General features: G+C 50.9%; 3 protein-coding genes across 6 annotated transcripts in view; all 3 read right to left on the bottom strand.

The window, feature by feature from the left end:
* Nucleotides 1-790: 790 nt before the first annotated feature.
* On the bottom strand, nucleotides 791-3376 carry LOC134046167 (cytochrome P450 26A1). The gene is made up of 7 exons (XM_062496452.1): nucleotides 3188-3376; nucleotides 2773-2997; nucleotides 2396-2683; nucleotides 2126-2275; nucleotides 1650-1784; nucleotides 1279-1431; nucleotides 791-1132 (listed from the first exon to the last, which is right to left on the bottom strand). Exons 1-7 carry the CDS (start codon nucleotides 3374-3376, stop codon nucleotides 791-793), a joined length of 1482 nt encoding a protein of 493 aa, XP_062352436.1.
* A 3603-nt stretch (nucleotides 3377-6979) lies between these two features.
* LOC134046175 (cytochrome P450 26C1) lies at nucleotides 6980-14155 on the bottom strand. Its single transcript, XM_062496463.1, has 6 exons — nucleotides 13964-14155; nucleotides 13659-13883; nucleotides 13272-13547; nucleotides 11487-11642; nucleotides 7612-8118; nucleotides 6980-7342 (listed from the first exon to the last, which is right to left on the bottom strand). The coding sequence occupies exons 1-6, from the start codon at nucleotides 14153-14155 to the stop codon at nucleotides 6980-6982; spliced, it is 1719 nt and encodes a 572-aa protein (XP_062352447.1).
* Nucleotides 14156-14781: 626 nt separating this feature from the next.
* EXOC6 (exocyst complex component 6) overlaps nucleotides 14782-20924 on the bottom strand; it is an 86601-nt gene continuing 80458 nt past the window's right edge. For 2 of the 4 annotated variants that reach the window (XM_062496181.1, XM_062496180.1), the window contains 2 exons: nucleotides 16720-16832; nucleotides 14782-15889 (listed from right to left, as the gene is read on the bottom strand). In XM_062496181.1, the coding sequence (XP_062352165.1) occupies nucleotides 15757-15889; nucleotides 16720-16832 (246 nt within the window). In that variant the 3' untranslated portion in view covers nucleotides 14782-15756. Of the gene's footprint in view, nucleotides 15890-16356; nucleotides 16369-16681; nucleotides 16833-20924 lie in introns of those variants that run through there. The other 2 variants (XM_062496178.1, XM_062496179.1) reach the window with 2 other exon arrangements.

The raw sequence follows: 20924 nt of genomic DNA, 5'->3' as shown, positions 1-20924 counted from the left end.
TTGTGGAATATTTTTCCTCAACCAGCTCCCGAGAAAGATTTATTGTGACATTTTTCTTTTTCTTATTTACTGTGGCTCAACATGATGTGCTTGATAAGACCTGTAGCACTTGCCATCACTCCATGCATGTGGTTTTGTACTCTTCTTGCATTTGCAAGCTAGAATTTATAACAATTAACTACTCTCAAGAAGCTACATGTGAAAGAGGGGAGAGTTATGAACTCAAAAATAGCAAATACCTTGTTCACAAAAGCAAATCTGACTTTACATCCAAACCCTAGAGCCACATCCATTAAGTTACTGTCTAGCATAGACACAGATCACACAGAGGATCATAAAAAATAAACTTTATTATCAATCTTAAAATTCACACATTAAACATACAATCTAGACAAAAATAATACTGAAAACATTCTCAAACAAAACCATTTCAGGTAATTTGGATGAGCACCTAGTTACCATTGTTTTGAATGCTTTTTGAATATTTCTTAATACATAAACCATCCTGAAATGTCTTCAGATGCTTAGCTAGCCATCTCTCAATGATATTTTTAAATAGGGGAAAAACTTATTTCTATAGAAATAACATTATCTAATTATGAATCAGAGACCCATAATTGTAGTGCTTGGGGGAAAAAAATATCATAGCCTCTTGAAATACTTAGAAGACATAAATAACTATTGTACATTTACAAGTTTTAAATATTTAAAGGCCTTTGTTGCTATAAAAAGTTACTATATACATATTAAATGCTATGTGGAAATCCAGTCAGAGGTGAGTGTTGAGCTCTCAGATTTGGCCGCTGAAACCTATGAATTTGGTAGGCAGATTGTCCACAGGGTACACTATGGGGCCTGTTTTCATTGTAGGAGGTCCATTCAGCAGCTGCCAGTCACAGCTCCGAGCCAACTCCACTGTAAATATTTTTAGAAGGACTTTTGCAAACTCTTTGCCCACGCAGCTCCTCAAGCCCCCGCCAAAAGGAATGAAACTGAACCTGGAGGAATCTTCTGGAGATGGAGACATGAAGCGATCTGGGTTAAATTCTTCCTTGTTGGTAAAGAGATCTGCCACATCATGTGTATCACAGATACTGTAAATAACATTCCAACCTTTAGGGATCTGGTAACCCTATAAAAAAGAACAAAAAGAAGATGTGGAGCACCCTGTTGTGTTAAATAACATGAAGCGATAGCACAGGACATATCAGTGCACCCCACCTCCCCTCCTGGCTTCCTGCAGGTCACTCTGAGGAGTTGTGCCCAAGCCTTGCTTACATTTAGCTCAAGGGTCTTGAGTGCAATCCGAAATCCTCCGGGAACAGGCGGGCTCAGCCTGAGGGTCTCTTTGATGACACAACCTGTGTATTTCAGCTGCTCCAAGACCTCCATGTCCAGCTGCTTCTCTTGGTTGGAATTGCACAGTAACCCCTAGAAAGGAAAATGCTGCCATGACATTCATGAGCCACGCAGCCAGGACTCCTGGCACTGCAAAGCAGCTGCCCCTCAGCTGCAAGCAGTGTTTTCCTGCCACCCCTAAAAACAGGGCACCACCTGGGTCAAAGGAAGCTCTGCCTGGAACACCTGTCCTGGAGGTACCTTCCTCCCACTGCCCCCTCCTGTGAAATGCCTCTGGAGAAGACACACACCTTCACCTGCAGTTCTTTCCTCACTTTCTGCAGGACTTCGTGGTGGAGCCCTAGGAAGGCGATCAGTGACGTGGCAGCACTAGCCGTGGTTTCATGGCCCCCGAACAGCAGCTCTGTGGCAGACTCCTTCAGCTCCTTACACAAAGGATAGAAGAGGCATAAACCAGACCTTGATCACAGTACCTCTACCAGGCCCACTCTACCACTGCAATGTTGTACATTGTTCCCAAACTGGAACAGACACCCGGGGGCCAGGATGGCGGTGGTTGGTGGTGCTTATACAGGTGTCCCTGTGGACATGTCTCCCCAGCCAACAGCCTGACTGCAGCCTCGGCACCCTAGTGCTCAACACAAGCTGATTTATTTCATGGGGAGAGAGAGCATCTCCCGGTCTTTCCTTTTGTCCCCACAAGGTAAGTGTGATGTTCTCAGAGGATCTGAGGGAAAGAGAGGAACCCAGTCCTGGGAAGCCTTACCTGCATGTTGAGCTGCTCCCCGTTACCCTGTGTGTGTTCCATCAGCAGCTGCAGCGCATCCTTGTAGCCACCCTCAGGCTCCTTGCGGGCCATCTTGGCACGGATGTTCTCCTCAATCTTGGCATGGATGATGTTGCGTGCCCGCAAGCCCTGGCCAAGCAGGAGGGAGAGCAGTGTAGATCTTAGGCTGTACTGTCGTCCCTCCCCCCGGTTGCCCCGTACTCTGGCCGCAGAGGCATCTCTCTCCTCCTGGCCCGCCGAGAAACTTACCCGGTAGAGCCCACTGAACGGCACATCGATGGGCAGGGAGAACAGGTTGCGGATCATCTCCTCAAAGGCCTCGACCAGCTGCTGCTCGCCGTCAGGGCTGGCCTGGCGGGGCTGGAAGCCCAGCAGGATTCTCATAGCAATGCGAAACATGAGGCGCTTCACCTCGGGGTACACGAGCAGGCAGGGCCCGGCGGTGCCCAGCCACCGCGCCAGGCAGGCGCTCACCTCCTCTTGGATGACGGGCACGTAGTGCTGCAGAGCGTCCCGGGAGAAGGCACGCATGATCACCTGCCCGGGGGGACGAGGAGGAACGGGACAGGCTCAGCCGCCGCGCCCGGGGCGACCGCGCCCGCTCCCCGCCCGCCGTCGGGCCGTACCTTTTTGCGGTGCTTGTGCTGCCCGTTGTGGAGGTTGGAGAGGCAGCCCGAGCCCAGGATGGTCCGCACCGAGGCGGGCCACTGCACGGAGACGAGCCGGTGCTCGCCCAGCAGGATGTGCCGCACGTTCTCGGCGCCCATCACCCGTACTGTGGGCCGCCCAAAGAGGTGAGTCTTGTAGATGAAGCCATATTTCCTGCGTTTCATCTGCAGGAATTTCCGCCTCTAGACAGGGAATGAGAGGGGGGAAATGACAAAATAAATTTTAGAAAAGAGAAGAGGAAGAGGTAGGGAGAGCAACCCTTTCCCACCTGGGCACGAGAGCCTGTCAAAGTTGCCGCTCATCTCCCTCCCCTGCAGCCAGAGGAGCTCCGGCTCCAGAGGGGAGCCTCCCCGCGCCATCGCCTCGCCTTACCTGCAGCACCAGCTGCAGCGTCTCCCCGAAGAAGGGGAGCCCCATAGTGCCCGGGGGCAGTGGGAGCGGGCAGCTCGGGTCGCGGCTGCTTACGCAGTACAGGTCCCAGAGCTTGACGGCAGCCAGAAAGAGTAGCAGGGGCAGCAGGAAGGTGCACAGGGCGCTGGTAACTAGGGCGGAGAAGCCCATGATTGGGGAGCGACTCCCAGCCAGCCCCCCCGGGAGCTCTGAGTGCGCAGGCTGGGCTCGCCGCGGGCCGCCTTTTATACCCTTCCCAGGTTGCTGCCCACCCCTACCTTGGTCCGATAAATTAGTTCACCCAAAGTTCATCTTTAATTGCAGATTGCAGCCTGGCTCCTCCCCCCGAAATCTTTAACTATTTGTTTTGCGTAGTGCATCCTACCCGCCGCAGACCGCTGCCGGGGAAGGAAAGGTGCTGTCGGGGGCGGCGGCTGCGGGCTCACTGACCCTGTACCGCTCTCGGCGAGTGAGCGGTGGGACGCCGCCGACAGCTGACAGCCGGTGGTCTGCCGCCACCCACTCCTCGTCCTCGGATTTTTATCCCCGATGCTCGTTGGAGATCAGCGGCTGCACCCAGAAATTCCCGCGCCGGCACCCGGCGGCCTGGCTGTCCGGAGACACCTCCCCCAGCGCCGATGCGCTCTGCCGAGCTCCTTGCCCGGCTGGGAACGGCGAGATAGCGGCCGGAGCCGGGAGACGCCGGCCGGGACCGTGGGGCGGCCGGAGCGGACGGTGCCCCGTGCTGGGACAGCTCAGAGACCCCTCGAGCAGAGCCGAAGCCGCGCCGGCGCATCGGCGGATGAGTCTTCGGTGTCCCCTGGTTCACCTCGAAAGGCACGGCTTGTATTTCTGCCGGCCGCGGAGGAAGGAGCCGCCGGCAGCAGTCCGTCTCAGCCTCCCGATGCAGGTTCAAGCGCGGGTCACCGACGGAAAAGGAGGTGAGCGCGGAAAGGAAACACCAAACCCGCCGTGCCCAGCGCCTCTCCCCGATATCCTCTGCCCGCCCTCGCCTGAGGCTCTCCGGCATCCCGTCGGGGCTGCCGCGGCCGGGAAGAGGCGCTCGGCACGGCCGGGCGGGCAGCGCTCTCGGGAGGGAGCGGCGGCTCCGGGCAGGGGAAGCGCGGCGGAGCGGGCTGCGGGAGAGCTGCGGGAGAGCTGCGGGAGGGCTGCGCCTGCCTGTGGCTGCTGCTGGCTGCCGGCGCAGGAGCCGCCGGCCGCTGGGGAAGGGGCGCCCGGCGCGGACAGGGGCTGCGGGGCCGCGGAGCTCTCCACTTTTCTTTTCCTCTACGGTTTTTATCTTTTCCCTCCCTGTTACTTTTGATTTCTTATTCGTAGACAAGCTCAATAAACGCTGGAAATTTTGTGTGTGTGTCTGTGTAGGGGAGAGGGAGATGTCACTTTTAATTGCTATTTTTCTAACAATGAACGCATCACATGAGACCCGCCCTCCTCCTACGATGCCTTGTCGGGTGCCTGCCCGCCTCCGCAGCCCCTTGCCAGGAGGGAACCCCAGGAGGGTACTGCCCCGGCCCCGGTAGCCCCTCGGGGTTCGCCGCGGGCCCGGCCGGCGCTGCCCGGGAGCGGCGGCCGCGCCCTGACCCGGCGCTCTCCCCTTGCCGGGCGCTGACCTGCTTGTGACCTACAACACGGACCGTGACATCTGCGTGAACCCGGCCGGCAACCGCGCCAAGTTCACTGTCTATCAAAATAACGAGATACGGTGGCCTGAGCACCGATAATTGCCACAGGAAGGCTTTATTATCTCCCCAGCTGTGTATTCCCCAGCCATCAGCTTGAAAAGAATCAAATGGTAAAGAGTGAAAGGGATAATTAAAAACATCTTGGAAGGGGGTCAAGAAATTAACAGCCTAATATGAACAAACTTTGATTACAAGTAACAATTATTACACTTCATTTGTAAATGCTTGTGTTTATCTGCAAACAAAATCAGTTTATCAGTTTCTCTTTTTTCTTTTTTTTTTTTTTTTAACTAGGTTCATGTTACATTTTTCAGCGGGCTTGTTGACGCTCAGGGTAATTTTTAAGTGCGCTGCTGGAGGAGCCCTGACCTTCCTGCACCGGGTGCTGGATGCTGCAGGCCCAGCCCTGCCTAAGGTCTCAGCCAGCCAGTAGCTTCTGCTAATTAGTTAGTCATTGGCACTTGCAGCCACCACCTACTGATTTCACCTCTGATAGGCAAAAAGATTCACCTTTCAGGGCAAGGTCAGGAGGGCTAGAGGCTCCAGTTCACTACAGGGTCGACTTGCCAATAGCACTTAACTCAGCCCTGCAGTTCAACCTCTTCCAGATTTGACCTGTCACATTTGGGAGCCAGGTTTCTGTCCGAGGTAGCTGCGCAGCCCTCTGACAGTTAAGGCCAGCACACACCCTGCTGCAGTGCCCCAGCACGGACAGGCAAGGGGGATTGGCCAGGGCAAGGTCATCTCTAGCAGTGAAGCAGGATGATGATAGAGTCTCAGGAGACCAGAGAGCTCCCCAAAGCCTTTCCAAAGGGACATTTGTCTTCGTGCCATGTTTTGGCACAGGTCAAACTGGTTCTTCACACAGAGCACACAACACCACCAGGCATGGGATGCTCTGGTGGGACAAGGAGGATTATTTTCCCATTGCATTTGCACAGAATCCATGACAACGGGGAATAGAAGTGAAGCTGAAAGAAATGTATAAACACATGGGTCAAGGACCTGGGTCCAGCTCTGCTCTCAGTACACAAGCAACAGGACTCACTTAATTTTATTTTACAGGGGACAGAAATACCCTGTGGGGGTACTAAAAAGCAATCTCAGCACCCACATTCAGCCTTGGGTAACGCCCCCTGGATGGGCGCATGGAGTTGCTGTCCTGACACTCCCTGGCACAGCTGGGGTGACAGAGTCAGTCTGGCCAGACAGCCAGCTACTACAGGGCTTGTGTCACCTTGTAAATGTCCCCTCTGCAATGTGAACAGCATCATCAGGATCAGGGGTATTCCTACCACAAATCAGACATATTCAGAAAAGTCTATTTTCTAAACATTTGCTTCCCTAAACCCCCATGCTTCAGTCTAATCCCATGGGCAGGTTGTGGCTGGGCAGAATACCCTGGGGTGACCTCAGGGGGCTTCATGGTAGATCCTAAGCAACAGCACAGTGCTCAAGCACAACATGCACATCTACTATTAGTGGGTGAATGAGAGATGTCCTCTTTGTGCCAGTTCTAATGGGAAATGCATGAATGAGATTAAATATTTACAATAAAAACCACTTTACACCCTATTATTCTAGCTAGAGTTGATGCTGTGGATTGGGCAACTCTGGCTTGTGTTTTCCTGCAGAGCCCCCTGCCTTCCCTCTCTTCTCATCTAAAAGGCTACAGTGTGGAGGATGTTTGTCCTGCCTCACCTATAACACACCTACGGGACATATCCCTGGGAGTCTTAGCTGTGGGTCTGGGAGTTTTGCTCCCCATCCCTGGTAGGTGGAGGGCCTGTATGGGGCAGGGGCTGACTGAGCCCAATGGCATATGCACCCTGCCAGCAGCTTCAGCAGGTTTTGCCCCAGTGCTCAGGAGTGGGAGTCTGCAGGACACCCTACTGCAGCACCCTGCACACCCTACCAGCCTGTACCCCAGGGGAGGAAAAACAGAAAGACCTACAAGGTGTCGTTCTTCAGTAACCCAGTAGCATACCCAGCCTGGGGCAGTAGAGACCTGCTCCCAGCAGCTGTGGGGGGCCATTGGCTCCAGGGCTGAGGGGAGCAGTGTACCCCAGGCTCAGGCCTTGTGGCCTTGGCTGGGCTGCAGGGCGTGGAAGTAGAGCTGCAGCCCATCATCGACAGGGTGCACGATGGGCACAGTCTGCATGGTGGGGTAGCCAGGGGTGGCCAGCTCCCAGCGGGCCGTGCTGACCAGCTCAATGGCCAGCAGCTTGAGGATGGCCTGTGCCAGCTCCTTCCCAATGCAGCTCCGTGCCCCTCCCCCGAAGGGGATGTAGTGGAACCGGCCTGCAGCCTCTGGCCGGCCGGCACCGAAGCGGTCTGGGTCAAAGCTGCTGGGGGGGCTGTGGTAGACAGCAGCTGTCTCGTGTGTGTCACGGATGCTGTACATGATGCTCCAGCCTTTGGGGATCTGGTAGCCCTGGGGAGGGAGAGAAGAAGAGGAGATACCTGTTAGATACCTGTGCTACTGGAGGGTGAGCAGAGGGTGCCAGGGGACAGCCCCATTGCACTGCTCACCTGCTCTACAGTTCCTTTTTTCCCCAGCCCAACTGGGACCCACAGAGGTTGCTGGGTGACACTTCCCCTTGACCTACACTGCCAAGCACCGCCACTGTGTTTGACACAGGGTGTTTGCACACAACGGAAGGCGGCAGCTTTTAGCAGCCTGCCAGAATGAGAGGCACTTACATCGAGCTCAAAAGTCTGCAGTGCCGTCCTGTAACCTCCGGAGACTGGGGGCAGCACCCGCAGCACCTCCTTGATCACACAGTCCAGGTAGCGCAGGCGGCTCAGCTTCTCCAGGCTGATGTCTGAGGTGCAGTGACAGCTTTGTCCTGCTGATGCCAGGAGCTGGGGGCCAGTGCAGGGGCTGCTCCGGGGGACAGTGGGCTCCAGCAGGGCACGGGGCTGGAGGGAATCTTCCTCCACTGGGGCCGGGGACTGGCTCTGGTCCTTGTGAATATCTTTGGCCATGGAGGAGGAAAGTGGTTTCTCTCTGTCCCTGCTCTGGATGGTTAGTGTGTCCAGGCAGGGTCCTGCAGGGCAGCACTGACTCTGCTGGTACAACTCATGGGACATCAGCTCCTGCCTTATTTTTTCAATCACTGAGGGGTGCTTCAATAGCAGGAGGATCAGAGAGGTGCTAGCGCTAGCCGTGGTGAAAAAAGCAGCAAATATGAGCTCAATTGCTGATTCCTGGGAGAGGAATGGAAATGACAAATTTGAATAACATTTCAAAGTGATTGTGTCTCAGACTGTTCTCACCTTTTGCAGGCTCTGCCCTGCGCAGAGGGCCCTGGCCCCTACTCTGCTCTCCCCAAACCCGCACTCATCCTGGGTTGGCAGGGACCAAAGCATTTCTCTATGAACTGGACATCCACTTGCCAAGTGACTGATGCAGAACCACAGCTGGGATGAGTACACCTTACCACCAATCCACCTTTTCTGAGGTTTCCTCACAAGATTTACCAATTTTAAGGCAGCACTTTGGCATGCATTACAGCACATTGAGCGAAGTCCATTTCAAGTATTATGCTTATCTTCATCTGCCAATTCCCCTTTGCACTCAGCTTTTACTTTTCTGCCCAGGCAGTGGATATGGGCAGTGGTTTATGCACAAATTCTAGATGTGCTGGCAGCTAAAATGGGTTGCATTTGATCCATCTCTGGTTACGACTGACCTTATCTGGGAGGGGACACAAGGAAAGAGTCAAAAGCATAAAGGCCTCTCTGCTAGAGCAGGTCAGCCTGGGAAGTGCTGTAGGGAGCACACACCAGGCAAAGGACTTGCTTGCTTTTTAAGCTGTACAGTCTGAAGCAGGGCAGAGTTCCCAATAGCTCCGCAGCAGATGTATCCACAACAAGTTACAAAATTAACCAGCTCACATATAGGGCCAGACAAATCTAATATGTGCCTTGTCCAAGGTCCGGGTCCCCTCGCAGTCTCCCAGCCTCTGTTTCTGCAGGGAACAGCACGTCAGGTTGCTGCTGTTTGCAGCACCCTCTGATCAACTTTTACCAATGGTTTTCCAGAAGTTAAGGGTTGCCCAGAGCTGTTTTGTGGCATGACACATCTCTGACAGCAAACATAATGCTCAAACCTACAGCACCATCTGAAGGTGCCAGTGGCTCCATAGCAGAGGGCTGGGAGTGCTGAGGTCAGAGATAAAAGCCAAGGAGAAGGCGAAGGGGTGAGTACCAGGAGCTGCCTCCCTGGAAAGCCTGGGACCCGACTGGTATTACAGAGCTCTAATTGCTCCAGCTCAGGGGCAAAGAGGAGCAAAATCCTCCAGGGACAGAGAGCAGTTCCCTTTCACATGACTCTGTCTGGACTTTAAATTGTTCTGACACTGGCAGTTCTAGAGAGGTGAAGCCACAAACACAGGGAACACTTGAAGACTGAAGGTACTTGGATTCAAGACTGATAAAGGATAATATAACAAAGATGACTCTTTGCTACCATCCTTAGTGCCATATATTGGCTGGACTAGATGCTTTTGCCAAAGAGCAGGTCTCAAGGGCATCTTTCAGCTGAAATAAAATCCTTGGAACAACAGATCCCTGTCAACTCCTATCACACCTCCTGCAGGCATTAGCAGGAATTTTTACATTCACAAGGTAGCAGACCCAGATGAAAAGAAACCTCTCAGTTCCACCACATGCAATTAAACCCCAAGACATTTCAGTAGCATGCAAGGAATTTAGGGCAAGCTCTTAGGTTTGAAATAACAGCCCTTATGCTCTTTGCATCAACCTCTGACAGTGCTGCTGCAGAAGTTGTGTCACAGCTGCTGTCACAACTTTCCCTCCCTGCTTCTACAAGGCCAACAGAACCAGTGGATGGAAGGCAAGATATTCCCAAGCTTTTTCACCAGTACTGTCCCTGTCCCAGGAGGCAGAACAGCCTGCAATACACCCAGCCAGTGACAACATTATTATGCAGGATGGGGTTTTTTTAAAATCTTCCCAAGGTTTAAAATATTTTAAAACAGTACTGTTGGCAAAGCAATATCTTTTTAATGACTTTTACATTTCAAGGGCCCTGGTGAGGTCATGGCAGCAGTGAGAGCAAACCACAGTGTATTTAGGAAAATTTCTGGGAAAATGTTTATCTTTCCAGATCACTTGAACAAAAAAAGCAGATCAGTGACCAGTTTATGCCAGTGTCTGGAGGGTCTCTTAAAGATATATTCACAAATGAAACAGATTTGGACTTTTTATCCAATTACACCATTTCATTAAATGAGACCTCTACTACTATTTTATTAGGGTGGAGAATATTGCCATAATTGCAAGCATAGGCATCTCAGTTTGCAAGTAATTTTGTTAAATACAGAGATTTTCTAACCATAGAGGTACAGAACAACATATGAATATATTATAATTTGAATCAGCTGGCCCAAGGTCACTGCCATGGCACTCAGTCTATGTTACACTTAGTATCTCCTTATTCCATTTGTGATTAGATCCAGGGACATGATGAGAGATTGTGAAATTCTTATTTCATAATATTTATATGACTATTAAGAGAGATTAATTAATCTCAATCACATATTGAATCTGTCAATTATTTTTAAAAATTACATTATAATAAAAATAGGATAAATAATATAATCAATAATTATAATAAAAATATTCAGGAATATATGCTGGTTCTAATTACATCTAATAGTTGCTCAAAGTTTTAAAAATATTTTAGATTTAGAGACTGCATTTTTACAAAATATTTACAAAACATTAGTCTTTGGATAGTTATCATTAAATACTTGAATAAACAGTAAAACTACCTTTAAACTACATTAAAATACTTTAGAACCATATCCAGCTGCTGTACCCATGCAAAATTGCTTCAAAACTTGCTATATAAATGCAATGTCATTTATCATTCACTGATACCAAGTGACCTGGAACTATGAATGATCCACTACTAATGACAATTTTTTTTTCCCAAGATCTTTGGCAAAATACTCGTCACATTCACTTGCTGGCTTTGCTCAGCAAGGACTACTGGGTTCATCCCTATGTCACAGTCATATGTCATATTTCATCATAGCAATCCACAAGCTACATGATCTGATGAATGAAGAGGTGATAGGGAATGACCTGGAATCCATCATTCCATCCCTGGACCCATTCTGATTTATTGCCTCAGAAATTTTGGGGCTCACAACCCTGAGAAGTCCAGTGACATGATCTACACCCTGCCCTAGGCTGGGTGCTGGGCTGTGTTTGAAAAGCACACAGATAGCTCTGAATATTTCCAAGAGAGTGTCCTGGAGGTTACTGAGTGCACAGACATGCAGAGCCTTAACACAGCCACATAACCCTACCAGCACCCTACCACAGGCTGAAGGCTGGGGGCCATGAAGAGGAAAGGTAGAAGGGGCATTCTTTCCCCTTTAAAAGGGTTCCTTCTCATGCAAAGAGACACAAGACTACAGGAACATAGGAGTGTGCTGGGTGCAGGCTCCTCCTTGCAGGAGCTTGTGTCCTCACTACTGGTAAGAGAGGGGCAGGAGCCAGCAGTAGCAAGGCAGCCTCTGCAAGGCTGAGGTTCTCCTTACCTTTAGCTCCTGGATGGTGAATTCTTTGCCGTGCTCCTTGGCACTGTTCATTATGAAATCCAGAGCATCACTGTGGTCTTCGGGGTTGTTTCTCTGCAGTTTTTCCTGTATAGCCTTCTCCATAAACTTATGTAGCATGTCCCGTGCTTTGATTCCCTGTGAGAGGCACACACAGTTCAGGAGAACCTTAGGAACTGCCCCCCTCTCTAGAGAGACCAGGGGAACCCAAGTGCAGCAATCCTTAATCCCAGGACCTGTAACAGCAAGAACTGTTTAACTTGCTGCCCAGGCCCAGAGCCTTGTAAGAAGCAGCAGTTTGGGGGGAATTGCTGCACATTCTGTTGCCTTGCTGTTGTGAATTACATTCAACAAGTTCCAAGAAACTCTGGGAGAAAAAGACAGCAGTAAACCTACTGCTACCAAGTTCAGAGGCATCTGCACTGAGAAAACCTACAGTTGTGTCAGGTCCAAAAGAACCTTATTCCAAGGGACAAGAAAAGGTAACAAGAAAACTGAGTCCAGACAGCAAGGCACTAATGGTTTTACAAGGGTATAGTGGATAAAGACACATTAATCACAGTCAGCTCATCCTCAGGTGTGTTGCACTCTAGTGCAGCAAAACATTCATGTAAGATCTCAGCAAGTCAAGTGATCAGCAATGTCTTTGCAAAGTGGCATGGATGGAGTCACAGAGATACTACTCTATATTAAAATGTCTCCTGCAAAAGCCAGAAGAACCAGAAATTTGAAATTAAAAATGGCCATGGCCAGATGTTGGGAAAAAGATACAAAAGTGTAGATTTGAGGTGGGAAGGATTGGACAAAGTAAACAGAACAGGAAAGCAAGGGGAAAGACAAAGGGACATGAAGGCAAGTTGAAGATGTTGGTCTGGGGCCAGACAGGCTTTGGCTGACCTGAAAGAGGGTAGGGAGGGATAGAGCAGGAGTGATGAAAACTCATACTGGTAACAACCTGCAAAGGGAAACTGGACAGGTAAAACAAGAGCTTTGATGAAGAGTAGCAGGAAGGCTGCGGGAGAACTGGGCCTGGCTGGGTAAGGTGATCCAACAGGGCAAACTCACAGTGGAAATAAGAGATGAGGGAAGACCTGGCTAAAGTGGACAGATACTTCAGCTGTGGTTAGGGGTAGAGAATCCGAAGCCAGAGGAGGGAGAAGTGTGAGAGGAAGAATGGTACACAGGACCTATACCTAGAGCAAGAGTGTAGAGAGGCAGGCAGAGCAGCAGGGAAGAACTGCAGGTTGAAAGAGGCAGAGGAGACTTCCTTCTTCCTGGGATGTCTCTGGGCTGCTGGACTACAAGGGACGGAGGACCATAAAAGGGTCTTGGGTTCTCAGCCTGCCTGAGTTGCAGAGGAGGTGCTAAGCTGAGGTGTGCTGTGCCCACCTGTCTTTGTGCTTATGCCCACAGACCCTTCTGCCATGGGCTGATGAGTTCAGATGGGATAAGATGGGACAGGGTCAGACATGATGGACTCAACAGAGGCAACACGTGGGATGAGGGAGAAGAGGAGCCCTGCACTGTAAAAGGATCTGGAGCCAGTGCCCAGAGGTGTTGGAAACCAGCTAGGAGCAGGTAAGAAGTGCAGAGAGAAGGGGAAATGGCTGGAGAAAGTAAGACACCAAGCCCTCAGACCTTAGAACTGGGCATTGCAGATGTCCTGGCCCATCAGAAATGTCCCTTGGTGGGCCTAGGGACAGGGGGTCTGTGCTGCCAGGGCCCAGGCCCTGCCCCCGGAGAAGGGAGCAGTGCAGGCAGCAGTACCTTGCGCAGCCCACTGAAGGGTATGTTGAGGGGCAGGGAGAAGAGGTTCTCCACCAGCTGTTCAAAAGTTTTGGCCAGATCCTTGAATTGCTTTTCCTCCAGGCGGAGCCCCAGCAGAATCCGAGCTGCAATGCGGAAAGTTAAGGTTTTAGCGGAGGAATAAACTGCGATAGAGCCTGGCTCCATGCACCAGCCCCGCAGCTCCCAGCTCACAACCTTCTGAATCCGCGGCAGGTAGCTCTCCAGGGCGGCGCGGCTGAAGACTCTGGCCAGGATCTAGGACGAGAAGGGGGGAAGAGAGGCAGGTAGTTAATGCAGGGGGAGCACACATGGCACCGAGGCCCAGGACTGGGCTGTGAGCCCTGTCGGGGGGGCTGTGAGACTCACCTTGCGACGCTGGCGGTGCAGGTCACCGGTGGAACTGAGCAGAGTGTGGGAGCCCAGGATGATCTGGGTGCTTTGGGGCCACTGCGTGCTGACCAGCGTGTGCTCACCCAGCAGGATCTTGCGGATGTTCTCAGCTCCTGTCACCCGCACCACCGGGCGGCCCAGGAGGTGGGTCTTGAAGACATTTCCGTACCTCTCCCGCCGAGAGCTGTGGAAACGGGAGCCCTGGGGACGAGCTGCGGGTCAGCTCGTGGCTCCCGCCAGCCCCTTCCCTTCCCACCCCGCCCCGTCCCCCGGCGCCTTACCTGGAGCAGCCAGTGCAGAGTCTCCCCGAAGAAGGGCCAGCCCATGGAGCCCTTGGGCAGGGGCAGGGCGCTGGCGCGGTCCCGGCTGAGGCTCCAGCGCAGCGCCCACAGGTGCCGGCACAGAGTGACCAGCAGAGCCGGGGCCAGCAGCCCCAGCGCCGCCGCCTCGGGCCAGGAGAGCCCGGCCGGCATCCTCCCGCGGCGGCGGGGACGGCGGCTGTCAGGCACGGGGCGGTACGGGCGCTGCGCGACGGGCCCTGCCGGCTGCTGCCCGCCCGGCCCCGCTCGCCTCCTGCTGCCGGTTCGCCCCTCGGCCACATTTATATAGATATTGGCCACTTACGCCCGATCCACCTTCGGAGATGACGTATCCGCTGCATATTTAAGCAGCGCGGCCAAGTGCGGTGATTGGCGCGGGAGGGCGGGGGACAGCGGCCGAGGGGCTCGGGGCAGCCCCGGGGCTGGGGGCCCGGCGCCCCCTCCCGGCCCCGCCCAGCCCCTCGGGGCGCCCCGGCCGGGGGCAGGACGGCGGCCCCCGGGAGCGGGGTACCCTCCCCGCGCCCCCTCGGGCCAGCCTGCCCAGGGAGCGAGTCCCGTCCCGGGCTCCCCCCAGCCCTGCCCCGCAGCCCCCCCCGCCCCGGCTTCCAGGCCCGCAGCCGCCGTCGGGGCCGCGCGGATCCCCGGCCGCCTTCCGCGGGGGCAAATCGCCAATGAGTCGGGACCTGCACGGGTCCCGCGAAACCGGCTCCGAGGCGCGTTCCGGAGTGTGAAATTAAACACGAATACGGGTGAGGTTTATATTATTGTATTTAGACCGTCAATAACTTAAAAATACAGCGAAAATGTACATTATTTTTACACGTTGCATTTGGTTTGTATTTGTTAGACATTCTCTTAGTGTCTAAAATAGCCAGGAGGGGACAGTGCAAAGAGACCGGTAGTGGGACAAAATGCTAATCGCTGGGATGGGGCTGGCAGGAGAAAGCGCAAACTAACAAACAGATGCGGCATGAAACCAACAGCGGCAAAGCCTATTCCTTACTGCAACCTGGGATAAAGAACCCGAGATCTTACAAAAGTACAGTTAGAAATAGTAACCCTGAGGAACAAAACCAAAACGAAACAACATGTCACATTATAAAGAACTAAAATGGTTATTTACAATCACAACCTCAAGATTAAATCCTTTTGGAGAGCAAAGCCTGTAAGTCCTAATGCTAAATAGCTATCAAGTCTAGTTCTCAGGTAGTTTTCAAAGGTACTAAAAATCAGAAGACTTTTTCATGCCTCCAGACTACAAAACCTGGTATAGAAAATTATGTCCAATCACTTTAAGGCTAATATACATTTAATGCAGGAAAACAATAGGCAGCATCTGAAACACAAGTATCTCAATGCTTAAAAACGTTATATTAGGATTCAACCAGAAAACAGCAACTAAGGGATCATTTCTCAAATAATTCCTACTGAGAGCAAAGTTTTGAACACCATATCTCTAGATATTTAAATAACATATTTACAGTTCAGTTGTTCCATGTACAATACGATTGCGCTGGTTTTTATTGTACAACCTTATTTTTCACCATTTGTTTATAATATACAAAATAGTATTCGATCCATTAAAAATACGTACAAAGAATTGTTTGTTGAAGACTACATGTATAATCCATCTACTGCATTTTTCCTCTTCTCGGTCAAACAAAAGTCCTAACTGGCATCACCATTTGCTTAGTAGAAATAGTGGCTAAGAAACACCTCTTGGTGTGATGAGAGACACTGTTGATTTAAGAGGCCTATGTGTGCTGGGACATACCATTCACTAAACTCCTAAGCTGCTTTACTACAGTCTCTATTAGCTTCTGCTTGTCACGGTCATTCTTCCTGAACTGAGCAAAAATGTTGTTCTTTTTGCTGGAGTCTTTCATTCTAGAGAAATAAAAAAGCAAATGACAAACACATTAGAAATGTAAATTGAAAAGGAAAAATCCGACTATTTAGATTGGTTTAATACTGTTCTTCATTTGATCTTTCTGCAAATAAGAACTGAAAGATTACAAAACCTGTTCTCTATGTGTTCTTAAATTAAACTTCTGCAATGCAGAATTCGTTTTAACAAATACTACTTTACAAATAACCTGTAAGTATTAAGCAAATAGCCCTTCAGCAGGACCCCGATCCTACCAATTGCCTTAGGAGAGAAGCAAGTCAGAAAACCCGTTATTATCTTCTGCTTCCGTGGTAAATTCAGAGTCGGGGAATGGGCGAGTTTTGTTCACCGTCAATAACGGGCATCCATAATGCTAATTTCCCATACCAACAGATACAGAAACGAAATTCGGGAAATCAAGGAAGTTACAGAAACAATGTTTTGTAACAATATAGACGATACGTACCCTCTGTGAACTCTGCAAAAGACATTTCCATCGCAGGCAGGAGAGGAGAGAAAACACGGTTAGAAAGCGTATTGAAACCGCAACGTGCTTTGGTGCGGCTTTTACAAGCAGGTTGGTACTGGGATGCCGGTAATAACGTGCCCTGCTCACCCTGCCCTCCCTGCCCGCCCGCCGGGCCGGCCGGAGCGCTCGCACCGGCTTCACCACGGCCAAAGCTCAGCGTGTCCCTTCCTCAGAGCGGCAATTCGGGCACCGCTGGCTGCTCCCGCGGCCTCGGCCCCGCCGCTCCCGGCAGGGCGGCTCCGGCTCCGGCTCCGCTTTGCATCCCCGCGCCGGCAGCTCCGGTCCGGCCCCCGCACTTACTTCTCCAGGAGCGTGAGGGCCGTGCTGGGGTTGACCCGCAGGTACTTGGAGGTGGCCTGCCCGTAGTCAGCCAGGTAGGTGGACCAGTCCCACACCATGAAGAGGTCCAGGAGCTGCGGGGGAAGAGGCGGGTGAGGACGTGCGGACGGCTCTGCGGAGAGTCCGGGCGCAGCCCCTCGCCGAGCCCAGCCAACACCCCCCTTCACCTGCCCATTTCTTTCTTTAACGCGTCTCGCCTCCATCAGTGTGCAGAGAGGCGGCTGCGCAGGTTCGGCCCCAGGAGGGGATGCTAATGGCTTCATGCTTTAGTATTGGGGAATTTGCTTTACCGTAGGGAGCAGGACAGGGATGCTCCTGTCTGATGCTTCTCGCAATAATTTAAACGAGAGGTTCAGGTAGTCTCAGTTAAGTGAATTAAACACCTCCTGGCTGCACTGTCCATTGTGACTGATCCCTGAAACTCAGCGCCAAGCCCCCGGCACACTTCTGGCCCAAACAAACCCAAACACTTCAGTGGAGGAACAAAGAGTCTCCAAGCACAGTCCTACGCTTGGCTGCAGTTTCAAATCAGGTCTTTGACTCATGAGCTCAGAGATGCTGTTCAATAAAAAGCCAGCCTGGTTTTACAATCAGACACAATGCCGAACTTCCAGCAGCCAGCACCCTCACAGCCCTCCAAGCCCAATTCCCCCTCCACCATCACGGGGTGCAGGCCAGGCACCGCTGGGCACCCTGCCCAGGCTGCCAGGGGCCAGGGCACAGGCAGCCCGGCCCGGGGATGCCTTTCCCACGGCTACCTGCGGGCCAGCGGGCCCCACTGCCATTGACGTCAATGGCGGGGCGCCCCAGCTTCCCCCTGTGTCTGGTGCCTGGCCCCGTCCTGCTGCTGAGGGCTAACAAGGGCTTGTTCTCAGGCTGTGCCGTGTTAGCCAAACCTACTGTTAAAATAAGCGTTGAGAACCATTAACAACACTTTGCCCCAGCGCACAGTGCCCGTGGCTGCTCTGCTAAGCTGGGTCCTCAGTGTAACCCAGAGCCCTGCTTGCCTGGAGACCAGCTGATTCAGTAACGCTGGAAAAGTGGCCTGAACAGGATTTTGTGTAACAAAACCACTTAAAAAATGCAACAGACTACTGAAAGTCACACCTATTTTCCTATTTCGAGGAAGAACCCTGTTCTTTGGAAGAAGAATTTGCTTCTGCTAAGCCTGACCAGAGCTGTTACAGCTGGGACAGAACAGCAGCACAGCTCCCACAGGCAAAGCTTCAGCAGGCACCCTCTCCTCTGATTTCTCAGGCTACACTAAGAAGAGCACTGCACCCCAGAGAACCTTGCCTTACTCAAACTTCTCAGCCTGACAAACTGCCAGAGGTGTCCAGTAATGCTCATGCCCAAAATCATAACACCAATTTATTTACAGAATAGAAGTACACATCCAGTCTTCTCAGCTTCAAATTTATATGCCCTTTTTTTTGCAAATTTTTCTGCTTCCAAACCACCGTCTTAAGTTAGTTTCAAATATAGTGTCTAATTTAAATACATAATTTTCTAACTAATTACTCCTTCCATTTGTAGTATAGTCTTTTAGGACTAGGTAGCAACATTTCCGGGCATTATAATGGACCTTGGACACACTTACTGCTGTCATCCCTAAGACCTTCAGGGACCCTTACAAACCTCAGTGACAGTTCCATTTGACATTTAACTATCTCATAGGGGTGAAAGGATCTAAAAACCCAAGGTGGCTACTTCATTCTCAATTGACTAGATATCCAGGATAACCATTAAGGTAAAATTCAAACAGTTCCTTCCCACAAAGAACAGGAAAAATTTCTCAAGATGGACACCACCAATTCTACTGAGTTGCTGAGAACATGCCTTAAGTCATCAAACAAATGGACTTGGGAAGGCTTAATAACTCAAAAATTAGCATCAGTTGTGAAACTCACAGCCTCGGTTGCTACTGCATGTTACTCATCACTTGTTAGTACTTGCGCTAGACAGTTTGTGGTGCCCAGTCCTCACAGAGGTATTTTAAAGCACAATCAAAAGAGTGGAAAGATAGGACAGGCAGATGCACAAGACAAGCTATAAGGATAAAGCTGACAGGAACCCAAGCTATATAATCTGGTCGTTAATAACTTACTGCTACTTACAGTGCTACTTGCCATGGGCTGCACATGGGACATGGTCCTTATGGATGGACCAATGTTCCTGCAGTTGTATTCAGTGAGTCAGAGGTGAAAGATTTCATTTCTTATCCCTATTATACCATTGAAATTGAGGATTCTGGGTAAATCCTAAACAACCTGATGCTCATATGAGTGAAAGGCATCTAAAGGTATTCTGCTAGCAATGTGCGGCCCAAAGCCATTGATGACTGACACAATTACAGTGCTGACAAGTTCAAAGAAACTTCCCTGATCATACTGCATGAGTGAGTTTCATGATGCTTTCAATGGTTGACTCAACTGAGCATGCCATGGCTCTGGGAAATCTTAGTGATAGTAACGGCTGGAAGCTGACTCCTCATTTGTCACCAGGCTAAACACAGGTAAGCATGTAGGGGTCTAAACAGACCATGAAGTCTGCTGTTTTTCAACATGAGGTAAAAAAAATGTCACACAGAACATGAAGCATATTCTGTGCGCTCCAAGACAGTCCTGGCCCTAAAGAACGAACATCCAAAGAGACACTATTGGCAAGGGGGAGGTACCCAGAGCTTCTTCCCAGCTCCATGCAGGGTCAAAGAGCTGCATGCAACCAACCTCATGCTAATAAATCTCTTAAGTTCAAGCAACTGTCATGACATGTAGCTCAAAGGCCCAGACATGCAATCAAATGACACATGCCACTCAGACATAGCCTCCTTCCCTCCTTCCGTGCACCTGTTCAGGGGCTGCAGTGTGACAATCGTGTCGTGGCTCTGGATTAAATGTGGCAGGGAGCTGCAGACACTGCTGGAGACCGGACTGCTGCTGCGCACAATCATGCATTGCGCATTTTGTCCCACTCACAGCTGCAGTTCTGCACTGTGGCATACTGGTGTATGTAGTGGGCTTTGACAGCAAATACTGCATGCTGTGGGGTGGGCCAGAGCTGCCTAGTGTGCAGCTCTTGGGATCTGTGTCCTGGCCATTCCACCTGCATCTACCCTGGCACCCAGGCTCAGTGGATGCACAGCCCATGCAGGTGCTTTGTGAGGGAGCAGGGGAGCAGGTTGGCGAGCAGCCAGTGGCAGAGAGGACAGTCTAGCAGAAATGACTCACTGGTCCCAGGACCACCACATGGGTGGTGGGAAATAACTTCAATCCATTCACGCAAAGCTTCACTTGAGCACAATTCAACACTGAATTAATCTTCATTCTGCAGCAACAATGCAGAGGTGTTAACTCACCAATCTGTTTCAATTTCTGCTGCTCTGTTCCTTTCTGATTTACACCATCTTTTGCTACACAAATTTGTGCCCTATTTAAATTAATAATTTTAATTCCTTTCCCTGCTATAGAGTAAGTGGGACTGTCTTGGCCACAGGCAGATGATGTGCATGAAGCGTATCAGTTTGCTGCTCTGTCACAGTAGTTTTTACTGCAGCATCTAGGATCAAAAACAATTAAAGGCCATGTTAAAGATACATTTCCCTACTACTATTTTATCTATTAAAGCTTTCACTATTACTGAGGCAATAACTGAAAATAAGGTGTATCATCTAACAAGGAACGCTCCACACTGGCATACACTGTCAAAAGATAAATAAGGGCAAACAGTAGGTCCTGGCAATAAGTATTGCCCAGCCTCAAAAATCAGTCAAAGGCCACAGAGTATATTACATCATACCAGTGCTACTGGCGGCGACTCCTTCAAGGTTAGACTGTGCACAGCTTGCCTTGAAATTACATCAGGAAAAATGCTTATTTTGCACATGCACCTTTCCTAAGTTAACATGTATGGAAAAAACTTCAGACAGAAAGGCAGTCTCCCTAACTACTCAGCGTCTGTAGGCAGCACAGCCCATTTTGACTGTTTAGAAACCTACTCAGTGAGCCCCACCTAAGGAGCCACCCAAAGGTGCTCAGTCAGGACCAGCTTATCATGCAGCCAAAACACTGTGAAGCACTGAATAAACTAAATATATGTACTCTGCTACCCAAGAACAATGGCCCTGCTGTTCTCTTTATCCCATAATAACCATGAAAAATAAGAAT

Source organism: Cinclus cinclus, chromosome 7 (genome assembly GCF_963662255.1).
Source record: "Cinclus cinclus chromosome 7, bCinCin1.1, whole genome shotgun sequence".
In the NCBI taxonomy this organism is placed as follows: Eukaryota; Metazoa; Chordata; class Aves; order Passeriformes; family Cinclidae; genus Cinclus; species Cinclus cinclus.
The sequence above is the reverse complement of the archived record's forward strand: the minus strand, read 5'-3'. Positions and strand labels throughout refer to the sequence as shown.